The sequence below is a fragment of the Orussus abietinus genome, unplaced genomic scaffold (assembly GCF_000612105.2).
Source record: "Orussus abietinus isolate OABI.00-Male unplaced genomic scaffold, Oabi_2.0 scaffold1, whole genome shotgun sequence".
In the NCBI taxonomy this organism is placed as follows: domain Eukaryota; kingdom Metazoa; phylum Arthropoda; class Insecta; order Hymenoptera; family Orussidae; genus Orussus; species Orussus abietinus.
Genome location: NW_019396017.1, coordinates 1,527,877 through 1,548,896, shown reverse-complemented (window position 1 = coordinate 1,548,896; position 21,020 = coordinate 1,527,877). Strand labels below are relative to the sequence as shown.

At 48.2% G+C, this 21,020-nt stretch overlaps 2 protein-coding genes across 2 annotated transcripts in view; one reads left to right on the top strand and one right to left on the bottom strand.

The window, feature by feature from the left end:
* Nucleotides 1-14: 14 nt before the first annotated feature.
* LOC105698162 (eukaryotic translation initiation factor 6) lies at nucleotides 15-1,710 on the bottom strand. The gene is made up of 6 exons (XM_012422178.1): nucleotides 1,450-1,710; nucleotides 1,149-1,234; nucleotides 902-1,077; nucleotides 612-788; nucleotides 361-542; nucleotides 15-240 (listed from the first exon to the last, which is right to left on the bottom strand). Exons 1-6 carry the CDS (start codon nucleotides 1,554-1,556, stop codon nucleotides 231-233), a joined length of 738 nt encoding a protein of 245 aa, XP_012277601.1. The 5' UTR covers nucleotides 1,557-1,710; the 3' UTR covers nucleotides 15-230.
* Nucleotides 1,711-3,144: 1,434 nt separating this feature from the next.
* The window catches only part of LOC105697873 (hemicentin-2), a 73,578-nt gene continuing 55,702 nt past the window's right edge, over nucleotides 3,145-21,020 (top strand). Inside the window, exon 1 of the mRNA XM_012421604.2 lies at nucleotides 3,145-3,431. Within this exon, the coding sequence (XP_012277027.1) occupies nucleotides 3,380-3,431 (52 nt within the window). The 5' untranslated portion in view covers nucleotides 3,145-3,379. The remainder of the gene's footprint in view (nucleotides 3,432-21,020) is intronic.

Sequence of the window (21,020 nt, the reverse complement as noted above, 5' to 3'; positions counted from 1 at the left end):
AATAAGGCAAAGCATTTGCACATTTCTTAGAAACTTTAATACAGAGTATGTCGTTACACTTTAAGTCATTTGGAGGTGGAATTACGCAATACATTCACAGATATGATACTATAAGTGTATCTGCATCATGCAATCTCACAGATATGGATGCTGCTGTTATGTACATACATATATAGATTGTACAATCCGTTCTTTCGGTACTCTGGTTTCAGTTTGGTACAGAACCTCCTTTACGACATGCTGAAACGATCAAGTATTATTTTAACACTTTAGATGTAATAAATAACCACATTATCCTGCAACAAAACTTTCCGTGCATTTGCAAACAAGTTTAATTTTTTAATATTCGTTTCTACGTACCTTTCTATGAGGGATGCTCTCAAAGTTGAAGTGATGGCAGCTGGTGTAGCTTCATTAAGCCTGAATACGCTTTCAATGGCTGAAAGTTCTGTTGAGGTTGTATCCATACCACAAAATGCAGCCCAATCATTGACTACCATGCCTGCTGCTATTACTTCGCTACCTCTGTTCACCGTACCTGCCTAAGCACCAGATACCTTTAATCTTTAGTTATTTGTCTTATTTGAATTCATATTTTATGTAGAACTTACTATTAATGGTACTTGTAACAGAGACGACAGCTCATCCTGGTCTTGTATAGACGTTTTTGGATGTACTATACCACCTTGATTCGATAAAACACTGTAAGATCCAACTAACACATTACTTGCAACTGTTTGTCTAAAGACTTCTACATTTAATGTGTCAGCTAGGATTTCTTCCGTTTCCTGTGTCATAGAATGATAAATTTCAAGTTAACAATATGAAAGAAGTTATTATATTTTCAAATGAATTCAGTTAAAAAATTTTAGGAATCGTAATTTTACCCTATTATACATACCCTATCAAGATCAGGATGAACTAGAGCAACGTAATCATTACATGCAATGACATTTCCAAGAGCTGAAAGCCTTTCTTCAACCCTTTGAACTTTTACATTATCTGGGAGAGAATTTCGTATGTGTTGTAATTCTGTGTCTGTTGTCGTGTTTGGCACTAAAAGGCCGTGTTTGTTCCCTAAAAAGAGAAATAAATTATTTTATTTTATATTTCGTTGTAGTCACTTGTTTTCAGTTTTCATCCCTTACCGACACATAATCTTCCAATAATACGACAACCAGCAACTGACACATGCACGACTGGTATCGTTTCTGCTAATTCTGCTTCGAATACACTAAAAAGAGAAATCATGAATTAAAACCAGTGATCTAAAAGTGGATGCACGCAAGATGACTTAATTTTAAAACAATACACACTCAGAGGTTAGGATCAAAGTGCTATTCTATGCAATCCCATCTTTAAGTTGAATATGAAAATAATTGTGAAATAAATCTTTATCTCAAAATTACAATGTAATCATTCTATAATAATTGTAATAATCCTTATTACCTGTAGAAATTCTCCGACCCGCCGATTGCCACTAAACAATAGGAATTTGTCAGTTTCGAAAACACCCCAATCTCGTTGTTGTTCTCAAATTGTACTCTGACTGCCATGATTACACAAAAGTAACTTTGTCTAGATATTCGAAGTGCGGATTAATTATTAAATACTGTACTGGTAAAAATTTACACGCAACAGTTAACCTAAAGCTCAATTCGTGGCGATTTGCTGACACGAGGTTGCACGAGGTCTTGGTTAATTAAGACGTAACCTAGAATATCATGAGGTCAGTAGAAAGGGAAGTTCGCTTCTGAAGAGTTTCCTAACTTAGGTACCAGATGGCGCTCGCGGCGCTAATCCAAGCCACCACTTTTATATATGTTTACCGTATCACAGTAAAAGAATAGCGGTTTGGCAAGCATAATTTTAGTTTCGATGACGAAAGTAACGTATTGGGGAATAAGTTTATACGTATTTTTAAAGCAGAAAGGTACGCAATTAAGATCTCATTAAACTCTTTTAACCCTCACATTTTTGAACTGTTTTTTAACAAATAAGTTTCATCATGCGGCAACCGAAGCTATGAAAATTGTTTCCACCATTTTTATTTTCGCAGTTTAATTTTTTCCATTGCTTATTGTTAATGTAACGTCTCGGTTTCCCTATTGCCAATTAAACAAGCTGTTCATGTGCATTCCAATGTTTGCGTATCGAATAAAAAGAGAATTCCTGGAAAATTGAGTACACAGTAAAAAGAGCACTGTAAGTTGCGAGGCATTACGCAGAAAGTTTCTGCGGGCAGCAACACCGTGCCAAGAAACTTTCATATTCTGAGCCCTGCTGTCACGAACTTTTCTCACTAAATTATTGTTTAAAGCAGGAAACTTAATTCCTCTGGGATTAGAGGTACTTTTAGGAAACACCGCTCTCAGGTGGCCCCACAGACCGATTCATCTTATTGAACATGGAAAAATTAAGGCAATGGCCATTCCCGGCATAAATATAATTTTGGAACGGGAAAAGTTCACCCTCCCCGTTAAAGTAATAATTTAGCCATGGCCAAACATGACCTGTCCATCAAAATACAGGACTTCAATCGGCGTTAAAAATCCGTCAGTGGACCCGATCAAAACTCGAAATTAAATCGACGTTCCTGTTAAGCGGGAAATTTGAAAAATTCTTATAAGGACATGTTTGTTTAGGAGCGAGGTGGGAATGAGACGCGGGCGTTGCCCTTCCTGAACGCGATTTACGAAGAATGAGGCCATTTTTGTAAACAAATCTATCGTCTCTCGAAATCCGGGTTGGCGAGCGGCCACTGCCTTCCGTAAATCGGAAATTAGCAGACCGGATGGATGGCGCGGAGGTTTCGGAGCGAGCGAGAAAGAAACCTGCCTACCGATCAATGAAACTCGGGCTGAAAATTAAAGGTATAAGATAAATATTGATTTACGTTAGATTAAACCTTGCAAATAATCATTAAATCCATGTGTATCCAAAAATAGAAATCGGAGGCTGTGCGCGACCTGTTTAGCTGCAAAGCTTTATTTATTTTCGCAAATTGGACATTTCAGTGGACAAATATATCGAGCCTTCGGAGTTTGGGTCGAGCCGCAACCGCGAAACGCAGCAAATCGTAGGAAATCGCAGCAAATAGCAAATTAGCCGACGGGGCGGTCGGGAGTGCGGCGCTGCGGGGGGCGAACGAGAAGGGGTTATCCAGAGGGGCTGAAACGCGGACACGCGCCAGTTCGAGGCGAGACTTCGTCCACACAACTTCCACCCTTTGACCCGACCACAGGCGAGTGCGGTTCGCGCGTACACGCGTCTCGGGACGTTTCTTCGGAATTTAAACTCCGCATATGTAAAACTACACCGGGCCGCCATTTTTTTCCACCTCACCGGAAGCGTCCGCGTGGTTCATGCAGACTCGACGATGCCGGCGAAGACGCACTCCTTCCGGTTGCTTCTCTTCGTGCTGTTGAAAGGTAAGGCTTTGACGGAATTATATACAAAAAAACTCCCAGACGAGATTTTTCACCTTTTCTCTGAGTTTTCGCGCGTTTGCGAGGAGCGCGCCGAGGCGCCCGGACGCGTGGATCGACGCAAAGTTCGTCTACGATGAAAGAAGAACAAATAAAATTAAAAATAAATAAAGAGTCGTCTTACGATTTAAGAGCGACCAAGTTTTGGCGATCGACATCTGGAGTGGATCGTTGTTTTTCGGGTAGTCTCACCGCAAGCAAAAGTTACACTCGGTTAAAATATGATTTTTTTCTGGGAAAGTCCGATAGTTTTGGATTTCTTTTTGTGGGAGAGAGTGCCGTTGTGAGGTTTGGGTATATTATTTATCCATGTGTCGTGTATACCAATGTTTACCTAATTTCGCCATGTCGAACACTCGGCCTACATTTTAAGTAAACACGATTATCCGCGGATGTCCTAGCGTTGACAAAGTTCCGGGCAGAAGGTTGCTGTTTGATGCTTGTAATTTCGTTGATTGCACATAATTTGCTTAATGGCGTTGCTATCCAATTTTAGTAAGCGCCGGGGACGCGCGGGCCCTGTGTTTTTGACAATTAGAAAAATATCGGCTCGATACCGACGGGAATTGGAATGACATTTAGCGTGAAATATGGAGAGGGTGCTAACTCGATGGTAATGGAAAACAGGCCGTGTAAAACAAAAATTGAAAAACGAGGCAGGGGGCGGGTAAATGTACGGCCCTCGCGGGCCATTTTGCCGATGACTTTTTTATTTGCATACATTTTTATTACTCTACCAGATAATCGCCGATGGGAGGGCGATGCAAGCTGATCATTTCAGTTTTCTGTTGGGTGGATCGCGGAGGATAATGTAAACGAAGGGTAGTATTTTGCGCGGTATTAGGCGGGTTTGGTGTACTAAGGCGCGTGATATACGAGATTTATACAACATCACTTAACCCGTTTATGCACCGGCATTAATGCACCGCATGTTAAGGATTTCGCCTATCCAAGCGAGTCGATATACAGGGTGCAACAAGAGTCTCCAGGATTTTCTGAAACGACGCTTTCGCCGCCAGTTAAATTGCGTCGGGATTTTTCGTCACGTTTTAGAAATATTTGTTTCATACAGAAATTGCGCACCCACCGAAATTCACAATTTTTCATCACGTTTCATGAGTATTTTCTCGTACAGAAATTCGTAGTTAATAATTTTTGCACCTTTTCGAGCGTGTTTCAGCGAACGACTGCAGAGATGAAAAGAATTGCATCTTGATTAATACGTCGATTGCAATCGCGGAGTTCATGCCGGTAGGCAATCAAGCAGCTAATTTACTTCTCTCTGCAACGCGGGCACAATTTCGAGGCGAGCTGCGGTGGAACTAAGTTTTGGCCGGATTTTCATGCAAAACACGATTTCGCACTTAAACGATAAAATTCGCACCAGAGAAGATATCTAAGCGGGAATTGGAGCGTTCGACCGGAGGAAGATCGCCCGGACGATTTTCCCTGACCCTGGAGTATGACAAATTTTCGTCGGAATTCTTTTCAATTTTTTTTCTTCTCCCCATACATGTACCTTTATCGTGCAAAAATAAATTCATTTTAATATCAAGGTGGGAAAAATCGAGAGATTCGAGCAACGTCGAGAATAAACTTCGGGAATTCTAAGAGGTAACCGCGAGGTTAACGTCGAATAGAAATTTCCCTGTTGACGAATTTATTATCCGTCATTTTGGATTTGGATATCGGTTACTTGAAAAATAGCGATTTTTCGAACCGAGTACACGTGACTACGCAGCGAGGTGCGCGTAGTTTCGCCTAATTGGTTAACGCGGTTCTTGATCGGGCCCTTAAATAATTCATAGGGTTTAAAATACACGCGGGATTTCCGGACGGCGGTTTAACGTGATTTCGGGAACGTTAACATCGGCCACCTGCGAATTAGGTCGCCAGTCGATAAAGCGATACACACGTGGACGCGTGGCCGTGTATATGCGCCGTTGGACAGGAAAGGATTTGGTGGACCAGTAACACGTGTTTTCACGGCTGGCTAAATTAGCTTTCGAGGTCGATCGGCCGAAATCATTGTTAGGATGGCTCATAAAACGGCCGCATTGATTATCCCGTCCCGGCGTTGACGCGAGCGCCGCCCAATGCGTCCGCTCGATCGAGAAACCGTTCGCGCCGTTTCCGGAAACGCGGTGTTCGCCGATCGGCAGCTTCCCCTTTCATGAGAAAAATCTGCATCATCCCCACATTATGAACACGCTGACACGGAATGCACCACCGAGGGAAACTCTATATCATCCCGTGGACACACGGGGGGGTGTTTCGTATCGCGTCGACCCCGTACACAGAAAGATAATTCATTCGTAACAATTTACCTCCTTCGGCAAATGTGAAGCCTTGAAAACAAGCCAGCAAATATATTTTTCTTTCAAGAACATTTTCGACGAACAATACAAAAATGACTTTTTTTTTTTTACGGTGACGATCAGTTCTTACTTTTGCCGGAAATGATGAACGTGTAAGGATCCTGAAATAGATTTTTTTTTTTTAAAAGAACAAGGGTTTTTTTTATCGTTTACGGATTTGGATGTAGACCACTATTTCGTGTGTACCATTAGGTAACTTTATGAGAGTGATTCATTTTCAGGAGGTCGTTCTATTTCATTTGTTCCATTACAATCTAATAATTCGAAGGGGAGGTGCAGCTTTTCACTTGGCTCTCGCCACCGCGCTAACGCTACTGAAACGCTTCGGATCTTCCGATCTGTTGCATGCAAATGGGCGGAATTAAAAAAAAAAGAAAAAGAAAAGAAAAAGGGGGAGAGAGTGGGAGTCTATTTTTTCACTTTGAAACCCATGCACGCTCCGGAGAGCCGGGTGGAAGGGGTCAGATTTTTAACGTTCTCCGGGGGTCTTCAATGCGGACAGCCTTTCGTTTTCGCAAAAGTAATTCGTAGCGCAGGCGAATGCACGCGGGGAAAGGTAGAGAAAGGGTTCTTTTGACCCGGTTCGTTTTCGAGCCGATTTTATTTACTCGCTCCTTTTACCGGATTTGGCCAATAGAAATTAAGTGGAAGGGTTTTCGGGTTTCCTCGGGGCCGCGAGCGCTGCGACTCTTTTGCATCGCGGATATTTCCCCGCGGTGTCCAAACATGCGGAATATCAATTAACCTCGGGCCGAAAATTTATATTGCTCGGCCGCGGTGGTCGACGATAAAAATTCCCGGTCAATCTCTTCGATTGGATTTTTCACTTGCGACCATTTTTTAGTTTATTTTTCGAGGCAAAGCGGATGGAACTTTGTTTTGACCGTTACCAGGGCATCGAGTGCTCCTCTTGTTGCCGAGGCGACTTTGTGTGTTCCCTGCGAGGGCAAAGGGAAGGGGGGTGCATTTGCTTCCGCAATTTCTTTGGGTTTTCCTTTTTCGTTGATTCGGTTTAACGAATTGCGCCAACGGAGGTCGAGCGCGAGTTCCCGTTAATTCGCGGCCGGGGTTTTTGCGAGGTTCGCGAGGTCGGAAAATTCGAGATGAATCTCGACGTCTTAGGACCGAAGGAGGAGGGAAAAATAAAATGGAGTTTGAATTAACTTAAATCGTCCGGGGTCGGGGGGAATTCGCGATTAATTCGATCGATTGCCTTTTTCAGTCGATTCGAGGGGGCTACCCACGTCCCCTCCCCCCCCCCCCAGGGGCGGGAATAACTTCGATTTTCATCGGCGATTTTTTCAATGTTTCTCTTTTGCAAATAGACGGACGCCCCACGGCTTCGAGGGACTCTTCCTGATTAGTTTGTTTCTACTCTCCATCGGAGGTTTGGAGGACTCGCGGCAGATTTTTGCGCGAATCCGAATCGGGCTTTTCGACGTCCCTGAGAGCACTTCGATCCGGGAATTCGGGCCGATACTTAACCTCGGCCCCAGGGGTTTCGAAATGGTTCGAGTTTCGAGATCGCGGAGTACCGAGGCGACCGGCTTGCTTTTATTTTCCCGTTGTTTCGAGCCGCGTTCCTCGGGAAAACACGCCGGGCGAATTCCAGATGTAATGGAAACAGGCCGGACTCGATATTTGAAACGCAAATTCGAAAGTCCAACCTACGTCAAACATTTGGGTATTTGAGATACGATAGATTTGCATGCGACTGGGGACTTAAGGACAACTGTTAGAGGTTAAGAGTCGAACAAAAATTCTAACCCTTTATATCATCAAAGTCCATGCCTCCAGTTAGAGAGACTAATAACAAGAAAATCGAAATTTCCACACCTGAAGTCGGACGTTGCACAGTGGACTAGAATTCCAAAATCCTGGCCAAAAATCGAAGAACCAAGTTCGATTTTCAGATTCTAGCCCACTGTGCGTCGTATCAGAACCGGGGGGGTATTCAGTCAGGAGATCATGAATTTTAACGCTCGAAATCATGTGGGAATCACTGGAAATCGTAAGCAGGAATGACTGGAAGTCGTTGAAAATCACTAAAATGCAGTCACCATTTTAAGGCCAAACGTCACTTGTTACCGAATCGCATTGTTGTCTATCATATGAAATCAAAGGCAACCGACTCTCAAAGAAGGAAATCGTTTTCACTGGTTTCCGAGTGAATAGCCCCTTTATCAGAACTGTTCTTTGTTATCTATTATCAGAGTAACGCGAGGGGGCGACTTTTATTCCAGTACAGTCAGCCAGTACGTGCTCACAGGCGGACGCGACGTGTATTTTGAAGCGTTTTACATGTAAGATAGAAACCTTTCTTCCGGTCCTCTTCCTAGAAGGGGTGGAGGGCGGCCTCGACCCCCTTGCTCCGGAAGTTCTTTCGGAAGTTTGATTAAAGTTGGCGAAGTCTTGCGCGCCCGTGAAACATTGGTTGACGGTCGGTCGCGGGGTCGGTCCTGAATTTTTTAGCCGGCCCGGCCCCGTTGCTTCATTGCGAATGAAAAGTCGATAATTGGCAATACCGCGAGGGGCTCGAAAAGTTTATTCCTTTTTTTTTTTTCGCCCCGGCCTTACGCCGAAACCGGGAGTACAAATTCCTCTCGAGAAGTTCGGCCCGAAACGCGGGCTTTTTTCCCGTCTTTTTTTTTCTCTCTCGAAAACCGATCGCCCGCCCGCTGTAGCCTTGCTTCGATTTTTCGGGTTGGGTATTTAAACAAATATCCGAGGAATTTTCAGAATAACTAGTTGGCGCGCCAGGGGCGAATTTTTCCCCCCGAGGAAACGACGCGCCACGAGTTTTCGATCGAAAATCGATTGGACGGCTCGATTTCGAGGAGTGAAGTTTTGACCATCCCGAGGGGCGACGTTGGAATTAATTAATCACGAGGGGTTTTAAACGATATCGCGGGGCCGTCTTGTGATAATTTGGTTACATTATCACCGGGTCGACTCGTACAATCCTCTCCCCGGGCACGCTTACAATTTTAACGGCGATAATACACGCGAAAACGCGCGGCCGGCGTATTATCAGCGGCTCCTGGTAGAATAAGAAATGTCCACGTCATGGATAAATTCTAATGGGTTCCTGATAAAATATTCCCGGCACTCGTTTTTTTTCTTTATTTTTTTTTCCCCGTCTGCCGGCGTCGACGGATTTTATGAGCGGGTCGCGCTTTTCTCTGCTGACGGCGCATCCGCGAATCGGTCCTGGATCGGACCGTACGTGTGATATTCCGATATCGCCGTTCGAGGGCGAGCGAAAAATTCTTCTCCATCTGGGACACCTGCGATTAACCGTGTTATCGGTCCAATACGGTCCTGGTGAGCCAACTGTAGCGACAAAGTGATGTCAAGGATGTGGGGCGACGAGGACTAGCGCGGATCCTTCGCGGCATTTTCCGGAGTCGCGTCGCGTTTACGTGTTTGCCCGTCTCCCTTCGGGCGGAAAGTGAGAATTTTAATCTCGAATATTGGGCGACCGGGTAATACACCTAGAGCACACGGCCCGCGCCCCCGATAATGGATCACCATTGTTACTTTCAGCACACAAGACGGTTCCATATCGCCGACCTGGGGATTATGACGTCGCACTTTAAACTCCGCTCCTTGTTCTCTTGAACCCTGTCACCTCTCCTTCTGTGCGAGACGAAGAAAGATCGATTCGATGGCTCAATTATCGTTGATAAATTTCACCCCGCCGTCGGATCTAACTCCTTGCACTCTCGTAATTTCGGGAGACCGTGGGCGACGAGTAGTTTTGGATTTTTTGGGGGATTTCGAATTTTTTTTACGCATTTTCAATCGAGCCGGCGCTGTGACGGGCGATGTGCCTTTCTTAAATATTTCTCCCGGGGGTCTCGAATGTTTGCCTTGTCACGCGTATCTCCGAGCTCGGTTCGCCCCTTCCGGTTGCAGAATTCTGTAAGTGAAACTCGAGGATTCGTCTTTGGCGACGTTAAAGTACCGTCCCATCGGAGCATCGGCTGGATACGGCTTCGGTGGAGCTCCTTTTAAGAGAGAACGGTAAACAAGTCAGTCGCGAATCGTCCTCGAGAGATGCCGAAATCCTGCAGGTGAAGTCCTGGAAAATCGACACCTTGGCTCCACTCGATGTGTCTTCGTGGTAAACCTGCGTTAAAAAACCGATTGCGGTAGCTTTCTCCAGTTATTAAATAACATTGAATATTTTAAGGCCGAAAATAATGTTTTCTCTTGGAAAAAATGCTTTCCTTCCAAAAAAGAGTATCGACGGTCAAAAGAATGTTGTCACTTCCTGATCGAATAAGCGAATCAGTGTCGCCTTATTAAAATCCTCGATCTTTTGTTCCTTTTTTTTTACCACCCTTACAGCAATAATTTTCAAGTTCACTTACATTTACCGAAGCATGCCAAATTTTTTGGTGAAAATTTACCATGACTGATTTTTTTGTTGCGGGGGATCTACTCCAATTTGAGATTAGTCTGCCCCCCAATTGTGACCATCCAAAATGTGCTTACCCTGGCGATGCGGACGCCATAATTAGGACAGGAATGGGGAAGATTTCTTTGTAAAAAAAATGTTCCCCGGTCTGGAACTAGCGAGCTCTTTGGGAAATTCAATCGCCGCGGCGTTTCGCGACGTCTGCTCATAACGAGAGACAACGAGAAACAATATCCGCGGGTATTCGCTTGTATTCGCGGGTACACTCGGGCTGTGCAGTGCCCTAGAGCACGGCCGTCGACTTCGTGCGGCGCAGTCTGATTTTATTGTTACGAGGGCTTTAAACGAATCAAAGCTTCGGATACCGGCGTCGACTCTCGACGTCGGGAATCCGCCAACGCGCGTTGAGTCGCCCCCCCGCAACGTCGAGTTCGCGTAAATGAAGGCCCATTGTGCGCCCTCCGGTGTTCGCGGCACAGTCAAAGGCGAAAGAAATACCTGCGTTCTCTATCTGAAAAATGGCGGAAAGGGTATCGCGTTTACGGGGGAACCTAACCTCCCCCTTGCTCGTGGCGTAAGCTCGCACGGATTTGCGTTAAATATTGCTACGCAGTTAGCGAATGCATTGCAGGACGACCGATAGAGCGTTGCACCCGTTTCCTGTTCCCGGACCTACGGTAATATTGCACGGCCGGCCCGTAAATGCTCATTGATCTGCAATTGCGGAGCCGAAATCGGAATGCGCGGGGCCGGTATTTCGCTTAATATTATTGTAAAAAATTAATACGCCCCGGTGTGTCGCCCGGGGCAATTTATCGGGGCGCGAGTCCCGTACAGGTAATTGCCGCCTTCACGAATTAATCGGGTACGGGTTTACCCGTTACGAATTAATCGGTAAATCGAGGATTTATGAGAAGGAATGCGGAAAGTGCAGAAATCCACGTACCGAGAGAACTGGTGGAAATATAAATTCTGGCTAAGTGAGGATTATCCGCAACACCCGTGTCACCTGTCGCGGCGCGTCATTTCGGTTAGTGGTGGAACGAGCAGCCGTAATTTTCTTTTTCTTTTTTCATTCCCTCTAATTAACGGCATTTGCCGTGAAATTATTCTTCTCTGATCAACTATTCCGCCGGGATTTATCGCCAACTCTCGTGACTGGATGCACCCGGTTTGACATTTTTCGAAATGCCCAAACTTTGAAATTTTCCGTTCCGCCGTTCCTCTCCCCAAATCCAAACGACTGTAGGCCGCTACTCTACCGTAAACATTTCCCTCCGTGTACGGGAAAATTCACGAGGTCCCCTCGACGCGAATATTTACAGGCGCGACTCGGGCTAAAAGAAAAAGCCCCGCGTTATCCGCCCTAGTTGGGACAGAAAATATTTTCCTTCCTTTCCGCGCGCTCCTCGCGTAAACCGCGTAACCAGGCTCCTTATATACCTACGGACGAAACACCCCAATTCCTCCCGACCGCACGTGCGATTTTTCCCAAGAATTTCAAGCAACGCTTCCATTGATTAGCGCCAATTAAGATGATATGAAAGAGTCAGCTATATATATATCTGAGAGGTCCAATCGTTGGTGAAAGTATTCTCCGAATTGGGTGTACCGATTCGTTTCAAATTTTACCAGGCGAATATGGAAGCCCTAAAGTGGGTCTTGAAACTCATGAAACTTCATTTCTCATCATGTTCAAAATGACGTTCCCACCAAAAAGGGTATAGATGAATTTTAATTTATCGACCTGGATTATATTACCCAGTGTCTTTCATGTCAACTCCGATTTCATCGAGTAGCTGGAGATTCGTCTAAAAACGCTCCGAAACGCCGAAAATCTTCCATCGGTAATTCCCGAGAATTAAATGGCGTTATCAAAAAGCATTAAACGGCGCAGCGGGAGGTCGCCTTTGACTCCGGGGAGAGGTTGCAACCCAACTCGCCGGTAAATATCTGCCTAGCGAGTGCTCGGCGAATTTCAAGAGGGGTCCCTCCTCGACGGGAATATTTACAGGCGCGAGTCGGGCGAAAAGGAAAACCGCGTTATTCGTCCCCGAGCTCTCTCGCAGCCCGAGGTTGGGACAGAAAATATTTTCCTTCCCTTTCTCTGGCGGCCCCCGAGCGGTGCGAGCCGCGTAACGAGGATCCTGACATCCGGCGCGGAATCGCCAGATGAAAATGAAACGGCCAGCGAATATCGACAACGCCGGGTTCTGGCCCCGCGAGAGCAAATCGAGCGAGCCGCAACTCGCGGAACGTGCCCGCGAGCGACTTGCCTCCTGTGCGTGTCCGTTCGTTAAACCGAGCCTTTTTATCCGCGAATCAATCTGGCCGGTGGGCCTGAGCGCAGCAAAGCTGGAACGGAAAGGCGCTTGAGAAGTATTTTCGCGATTGATTGCACATATATGTATTTTTTTTTAAGAAGGTTAACCCGTGGTCTCTCGGTACGTCCGATAAGCCGTTAGACCAGGAACCGAATAAACTCGATTCTCGAGTTTATACGATAGAAAGACGACGACGATGAAGACCGAATGCGCCGAGTGAGCAAAACCGGTGGAAATGTTGAAAAGCACTGTGGAATGGACTTCAATAAATCTGAAAAAGCTAGAATAACTGCGGAAACCATGTATATTTATGTATCTCGCGTATCGCGTGCAGAATTGACGGTTTCGCGAAAGACTTTCAAATGTTGGCCGATAAAGCGACTCTGCAACAATGCACAATTTTTCATACGAATCTGTTCGCAGTACCTTGCTGCATCCGCCTCGAGGTAACTCCTCGGGTCATGTATGCATCTATCGTCTCGTTTCTCTTATTTCTCCCTATTGTTTACTATTCAGGGATGATAGAGAAATTCCCAAGTTGGAGGTCGGTCGCGCATTACATGCGCGTAGCGTTAAGCCGGAGGCTGTTTGGTCCTCTCGATTTGGCAGGGTGATGTACTAGTTTTAGTGCAGAAGGGGCCCTTAAAGAGAGCCTAACGAGGGCCTCCCCATTCAGAGTCCCGAGGGACGCCCCAGGACGCGAACCGGGTATCGCGACGCGCACTTTTTACGCACCGAAAATGCAGTCCGCGCCTCCACTCGCCGAGCTTTGTCGAGCTTTTGTTTTCCGCGACGGTCGAACGTCCCTCGGTAAACGGCGAGCTCGTAGCGAGCACCGGTGGTCTCTGTCCGGCGAAAAAACTATATACATATATGCATATATACATATATGTATATATACCCACATGCGTGTCCGCGCCACGTGTGTTCCAACATGGGCGCGTTCCGTGCGTACCTGTGCCCTAGGGGAAGGAAAGAGATAAAGGGAGAAAGGGGACGGTCGGAGAAGAGCGAGAAGGGTGAGCGGCGAAGGAAAAAAAATAGGGGAGAGAAAAAGACAGAGAGAGGGAGAGAGAGAGAGAGGGTAGTTTTGCGCGTCCCGTATTTTTCGCAGGGCGTGCAAAGTCCCACCTTTTCCCGGACGTTGGACTTGGCGAAATTTATTCGTCTGCACAGCCCCTTGAATCACGCCCCAGACCCGCTGCTGCCCCCGGACGCCGCCCCCGCAGCAGTGCATATTTTATTTTCAAAGCTGGCCGCATTGACAATTTGCGGCGGCGTTATGGAAATGCGCCGTCACGTACGCGCCTACGACCACACGGAGATGGGAGAGAGAGGGGCTCCTGATATCCGAGGCCTCGAGGACCCAGGGGCTCGCGATTGGTTTTTTTTTTACCTTCAAAGGGGTCGTAGTTTTTCGAAAAAAAATTTACAACTAAAAGGAACCCCCTGTTCGGGGACTCATGCCGGCCCTCGCTGGGGTGGATCCGAGTTCGTACCTGCGAACACTCGCGAGGTCCTCGCTCGGTTCGGCGCCCCGGAAGGGACGCGAAATGTGTATCGTGCCAAAAGGAGAGAAAGGGGAAAATGGGGGGAAAAAAGGGAAAAGTGAAAAGGTGCACCCGGAGTACGTCGCGGGTAATCGTCGCCGGCACACGCGAACCCTTTTCTCGCATGGATCCGCGACGAGGCACGACACGTGGGGGTGACAAATCGGAAGCCGGGAACCCGGGGAAGAATTCGGGACACGGTCGAGTTCCTCCTTTCTCTCGGCCGGCGACAAGTTCGAGAGGGAAGAAAACCGGGAGAAGAGGGAACGAAAGAACGGAGGTCATTTGTTTGTGTACTGCCGGGACTGCAGCCATCGGCACGAAGGCGCATAAGGGTGCACAAAGGGATATGAAAACGCTTCCTACCCCCCGTGGGCCCGTAAGAGATTAACCGGAGACGAGTCGGGTAAACAGGCATTTGCAAAGAAAAAAAATGAACAAACACGAATAGCGGGTCAATTGCTACGGGAAATTGCGACTTCGACTCCTTATACGAAGCCTTTTAAAATTCTCGATGTAAATCGGCGCTGCACGAGTGCCTCGTATCGGTAAATGAAGGTAACATCGGAAAAGTAAATTCCCCCCTCGATGTTTCGACGTTTGACATTTTTTTTTTCTCCCTGATTAAAGTTTTCGTTCGTGTAGAAGTTCTCGACGCGTTCGACGCTGGACAAGATCGCACTTGGCGCTGCATCGAGAACGGAGGAAGGCTCGAGTGTTCCCCGTCGAGGCATCGATCGGCATATCGGCGCTGTGCGTTAATGGCGCTCGGGGATTGATAAATGGAATGCACATTGACGCAAAAGGGTGACGGGGGGGCTGGGATTTTAGCGGGACGCTCGTTTCTTTGCCCCCCCCTGATCGTTTTAGTGGACCCTCCCCCGACTTTGCCTCCCTCTCGTCGTCGCATCGTTCACCGTTCCCGATGCCACCTCTCGTGCATATCCGGCGTGATATAAAATTCATCTACAAATCCGAATTCCTTATCCCGACGAAATCGAAAATGAGTAAGCGTACTAAAAAGAAAATCGTCCTTTACCCCGAGGATTTTACATAAAACCCGCTTAAAGTTATCGGGGGGCAGGAAGAGCCCGTTAATACGGTGCGTTTTCGAGCGCACCATGTGAACGGGCCCTGAGGTTCAAGTACTGTCCACCCCGCGGGCGAGATGCGGAATTTTGGGAAGATCTAGAACGGTATAAAACGCATCGACTCATCATCGAATTCCAGATCCCGGCAAACGATCCCGCGATTCCCTCGTGACGTGGCTCGTGCTCCGTCCATCCCGTGGGCGAGATGCGGAATTTCGGGAGGCCCGATAACCTCGCAACGTCTGGGCAGCGGAACGGCCGGTGCGCGGAAATAATTCCAATTTCGAAATTCCACGGCGCATCCGCCGGTTCGCGAATCCGGCATCTGGAATAATATATATTCATGGACACGCACACGTGGACGCGCTCCTATACGTGCGCCGGGGTGCAGGTATATCGCAACGCGGGGCACCTGCGGCGCGGAATGACCGGCCCCGCGTACATCGACACACCTGGCTTGCCGGTAAAAAATATCAACCCTTTGTTTTTGCACTCCTCCGTCCCTTCAGCCGCCCCTCTGGCGTAGGTGCGTCTCCGTCGCTCCAGCCAGAAGCTCCATCCCGGAACTCCCGGAACTCCCGGCAGATGCTGGCACTCCCTGGCACTCCCTGGTATTTCCTCGTACTTCCTGGTACTTCCTGGTACTCCCTGGCACTTCCTGGTACTCCCTAGTACTCCCTAGCGCCCCCTAGCGCCCCCTAGCGCTCCCTAGCACTCCCGGCACCTACGCGCACATCCAGATACGCGCGTATATGACGTCGCTCTATATATAACCCCGCGTAAGCACGGAAGTTCGAAACAATGTTCTACTCGCGGGCGTTGGGAATAGCGGGATGGAGTAGACGGATGAGGCAGGCCGGGGGGCACCGCCCAGGGGAGGGGAAATGGAGATTCTAAGGGTCTGTATACATTTATACGAGCGCGAATATGTACGGCGTGAGGGGGGCCAGGTGGGTGGCGCGTCCCTCCCGCGGCCGAGGTAAACGTTGAACGCGTCGCTGTGATGATTTACAGCTGCGAACTTGGCGGCGTCCCGACGCCGAAGACGCCACTCGCTCCGCCTGCGAACGCGTCTCTCTACGACCAGTCCCTCGTTTTCATTTGTCCATTAGTTTGTTTTCTAACGATTCATTTCTAATCATACGTTATAGACGATGAAACGAAATATTTTAAATAGTTTAAACGGTGAAGTATAGTTATATTTCTGGAGCGTTTCCATAGGTGTGCCGCTACTTGGAGATCATTTGTTCGCCGAGCAAATATTTTTTTCCCTCGATAAGACAAATACGACGAATGCATTTATTTTCGGTGCGCTGCTACACGGATGAACGTAACGGTCGCATTAAGATGTATTAATTATTATAAAAAAAAACAAAGGGGGAAAAAAACAATGCGAGACGTCGGTTTTCTTCTCTCGGATCCCAGCATCAGCCATGATAATTATCAGACCCTACGTCGTTATCAATCCCTCTCAGGGCTCGATATCAGGGAGGCCTCCCTCGTATCAGAACAGAGCTCGAGGGTTCGCGCATCAATCACGGTCCACCTGGCGAGTGACTTTGCACGTTGTTGCACAATTTGAATGACACGCGAAATGACCTCGGGATGCGTCCATCTGTTGTTATCAGCGAGTAATTTGCACGCTCCGATCGATTAGCCGCATAAACATGTTGAACATTTGATACGAGCGCACGTCGCGCCCGGCTTTGACGGGGGAATATTCATCCTATTCCGAATTAGCGACGCGAACTCCCCGAATTTCCGACGCGCGTTATATCAGATCCCAGAAGCGGGACGTTTCGTTGTCGGGGTCGGTTTGAAAATTCGCGGAAAGTCGTCGAAACGGGGAAAATTAAGCCGCGTAAGCAGGTTTCGCGTGTCCGATGTACACGGGGCATTTTTTTTCATATTTTTTGCGAAAGGGGAAGTCCAGCAGGGGGCGCGATTAATTCCCAGCCGGGCCGGCCGCGTGTTCGCGTGAAAATTCAATTCGAGGGAACGACCGACTGTCCCTTAAGGCTCGATCGATGCCCATTGTCGAAAGCTCCTGCCCCCGCGACGTGAAATCTCGCGTATTCGATCGCGCTGCTGGGAGAATGGCGGGAAGACAAAGGACACGGGGAGGAGGGGCCGGCGCGCACTCGGCGAAAATGAAATGCATCCGAACGGAAAACTGTGCCAATCTCGTGGCCCTCGGTCGCGAAATTCCGCACGCGAGGAATCCCGCGCGTGTCCCTGCGACCTCATTATGCCGCTCCGCGATCAATTTTACCATGGAGTCCCCCGCGCGCCTAATTACTCCTCGACTTTCCGATAAAGAAAAGAAATCCTAGAATGGAACTCGATTTATCCCATCCGCTCGGACAGGGCGCGGAAACGTGGGCCTATCCGGAAATACAAATATTCTTACTAACCTTTCTAATAGAACTATTTATCATTATATTTATATTTAGCGTCTATACCAATTGAAAGGTACGCATAAACATATTTCGATTACGATCCCGTGGGTAATGACATCCATTGAAATCGTGCATCGCCATTTAATCGACTTTTTATATATTTTCGTCGAATTTATCGATCGTTTCCGTTTTTTTCACTTTTTCACTTTAGTGAATTCTGGTCCGATGCGCAGAGCCTTGCGATTCGGGTAGCTTGGCCGAAGGTGCATATTCATATCGAAGGTTAATCCGCGTTCGGGCAGTCCACGTGTAAACATCCAGGGACTCTTCCGTATCGGGAAGAAAACCCGCGCCCGGCAACCGTCGCCGTCAAAGCCACGAAACGAAGTAACGAGGAGAGGGGAGTAAAAACAGCGGGGCGGAAGCCCGGAAGCTCTCCGGGGCCGGGGAAGTACTTCTCGGGGTGCCGGTGGCGACGACTCTAAGCACTCAGCCGCCGAAACGTCGAATCGATAACGAGCGCCCCGAGCGGCTTAATTGCAGAAAGAGAGGAGAAGCGGAGAAGGAGCGGCCCTCAAAGGGAGAATCGCCGGGCTCGGGTTACGTGCGAGGTGCGCGCCTTTTTCCGCGGCCCGGAAGAGGAAGCCGAAGTGGGAACTTTGTTACGCGCGATTGATTCCCAGGGTCTTCGACGGCGCCGGACGCGGACCCGGACGTGGCTTCTCCGGCGCCCCGCCGTCTGCCGCGAAGCAATCAGAGCCCTCCGGATTATGTGGCATTTATCCCAGTCGCTGATTCGGCTCCGAGAGGGGAAACCGGGGATGAGCCGGAATGAAGCCGGGCAAAAAATGCGATCGCAATTTTGCCCTTTTGTGAGCGGCGTTACGGTTCACGTGCGCCCGAGATATAAAGTCGGTTTACGGCCCGCCTCGACTCCGCTGCGTGGCGACACGTGCGCCCCGCTAACCGCCTTGCGGAATTAACGGGTCTCCGGTAATGCGTGCTCCATGACCGGGTGGACTTTCCCGACTCCTGGGCACCCCTAGGTACACGTGTTTCCCGGGTGTAAGCAACAAAAGGGTAGGGATAGCTAAGTTTCAAGCCGGATATACCGAGCGACGTTTAGACGAGCGGCGGCCTTCCGATGCACAGGGAAAATCAGTGAACGATAATTTTTAATCCATTAGTAGGGCCGTTGATCGACATTGCGCCCGGATTTGAAGGGTAATGCATGCGAAGAGACAATAAGGATTTTGAATCTCCTGGAATTGCTTGAAAAATTGGAAAAGAAAATAATTCTTTGTCCGCAGTGTACTGATTTCTTATATAAAGAGGAGAAAAGGGGGCAAGGAAGTACCGGGTCCAACCTTTCAACTGCAAAAGGCTTTTAAAATGCGCTTATAGTATCGTGCTTCTTGCTTTTGGCGCGGAACTCTTCCCCGGAGGCTCTCTGAATTTATGATTATTTTCGTTAACTTCGTGAATGAATAATTCGACGTCTATTTCTTTCGACGCGACCGCGTCGCTGCATTCACGCGGTGGTACGTTCTTGGGGCGCGGCGTCACCGCAGCGGTCGGGCGACGGATTTTTCAAAATTATTTTCAACATGTCATTGGACGGATCTTTTATGGACACGCGTGCAAATACCTCTCGTGTGTATTTAGATTAAACGAGCTCCCAAGTATATCTGCCTAGTCATCCCTTCCGCGCGGGAAGAAGTGCGACCGCTCGCCGCAAGAAATTCCGCCCCTACCCGGAAGCGGAGGGTATTTATTAACGCGGGAGAAAAAGATCGACTCCCTCGGGACGCGAAAGAGTCCCGGCCGGGCTTAATTGACGCCAGCTCCGAAAAACTAGGACCCCGATTGTTGCGCGGCCGAAGTTCGCCTCTTCCGAAACCGCTGACGTCACCCTTCTGAAGTTCGCGGCGGAGGGCCGCAGCGGTGCGGAATAATAGTCTCGCATTATTCGCCAACTCGTTAACATTCTACGGTCTCTCCCCTGCCCCGGCTTGGAGACAAACCCGCGTAATTGTGTACGAATCTCTTTACCGAGAAACACTCTTGGTGTCTCTCCTTCTCCATCCCCGGGATTCCTCTTTCGGGTGGCTGACCCGGGCGTCCGCTGCAAATTGACCGGCACGAGTCATTCACCGAGGTAAAATAACTTAATTCATAATCATGACGCTCGGAATTATGATATCCGGGTTTTGGACTGTCTTAAAGGTCTTAAATAAATTCCACATCGCTTGGAACCTTGTACTCGATTCATGGATGTCCAAGACTACCACGAAATTTGTTTAAGCAAGTCTTTGCTCGTTCTTTAAAAACCCATTTATATGAACTGAATCGATGGTTCAGGGTGCTCGGGGTGGGATTTGAGCGAATTTCGGGCCCGACATGGGCGATCCGGCAGGGAGACGTATAAAATTGGTATGTATTAGGCAGCGGTCCTCGCGGGCGGAGCCATGGAGTGTTGCCATACAGAGCTGACGATGCGTTTAATTAAACCGGCTGTCGAGCGTCTCTTGGCATTGTTTCCGCCGCCTGAAAAGTCCCGTCCCCCGTCCCGCTGTCCTATTGTTGGGCGCAAACTCTCGTTTGCACGCTGCGCACGCTCGGCGCGCAACAATGGCGCTCTATTTGTTGCTCATTTGACGGACAACAGAAACGTATCAGTCAGTCATCGCGGATGGCTCGGCACTCGAGGCCCAGACAAAAATATCCTCGTCGAGGACCGTGTTTCGGCGAATACCCGAATGGCGGAGCGCAATCTCGGCCCCTGTCTGTCGTTACTTTTGGAGAAGTCCTCGGGTCCGTTGCTCGTTGTCGTTGCCAGTTGTCGTTGTGAGTTGCCCTCGGCCCTTCCACGAGCATCCTTTGAACCGACTGCATGTCCACCGGACAGCCGATCGGTGAAGGACTTCGATCGCGTCGCTCGTACTCGATTCGTATTCTGGTTTCCCAGCCATTCGTGGACCCGATTAAAATTCCTGTCGCCGGGAGATTTAATTTGCATGGTTTACCCCCGCCGTCAGAGATCAGTTTTGGTCGTTCCTAGTCGACGCTTCCTAGTCGGGAATTTTTGGGACCACTCGGTATCTTCGGTACCTAGGTCGTCCCATCTTATGCCATCCCAAACAAACGCCGAATATCGAGCAGTAAATAACAAACACGTTCAATTTTTCAAATACGTGACGTGTATGTATCCCAGAAAATTGCGTTGTACAGTGGGTGTAACATAAGAGTGCATTAGATGCTCCTCGATTTTATTCTGCTTAAGATGTACGTTTTTCGGACGCGGTCCCAGCTACTCGGATCCGGAGGAACGACGCCAACGATGCTTATACGAGCCCTGGAAATAGGA

Excerpts from the sequence above, each read along its gene's own strand:
- LOC105698162 (XM_012422178.1), bottom strand. The coding sequence starts at position 1,556 with ATGGCAGTCAGAGTACAATTTGAGAACAACAACGAGATTGGGGTGTTT. Across the intron at positions 1,078-1,148 it reads TATTGGAAGATTATGTGTCG|GGAACAAACACGGCCTTTTA; the intron begins GTAAGGGATGAA and ends TTCTCTTTTTAG. Across the intron at positions 543-611 it reads TGTTACAAGTACCATTAATA|GCAGGTACGGTGAACAGAGG; the intron begins GTAAGTTCTACA and ends TCTGGTGCTTAG.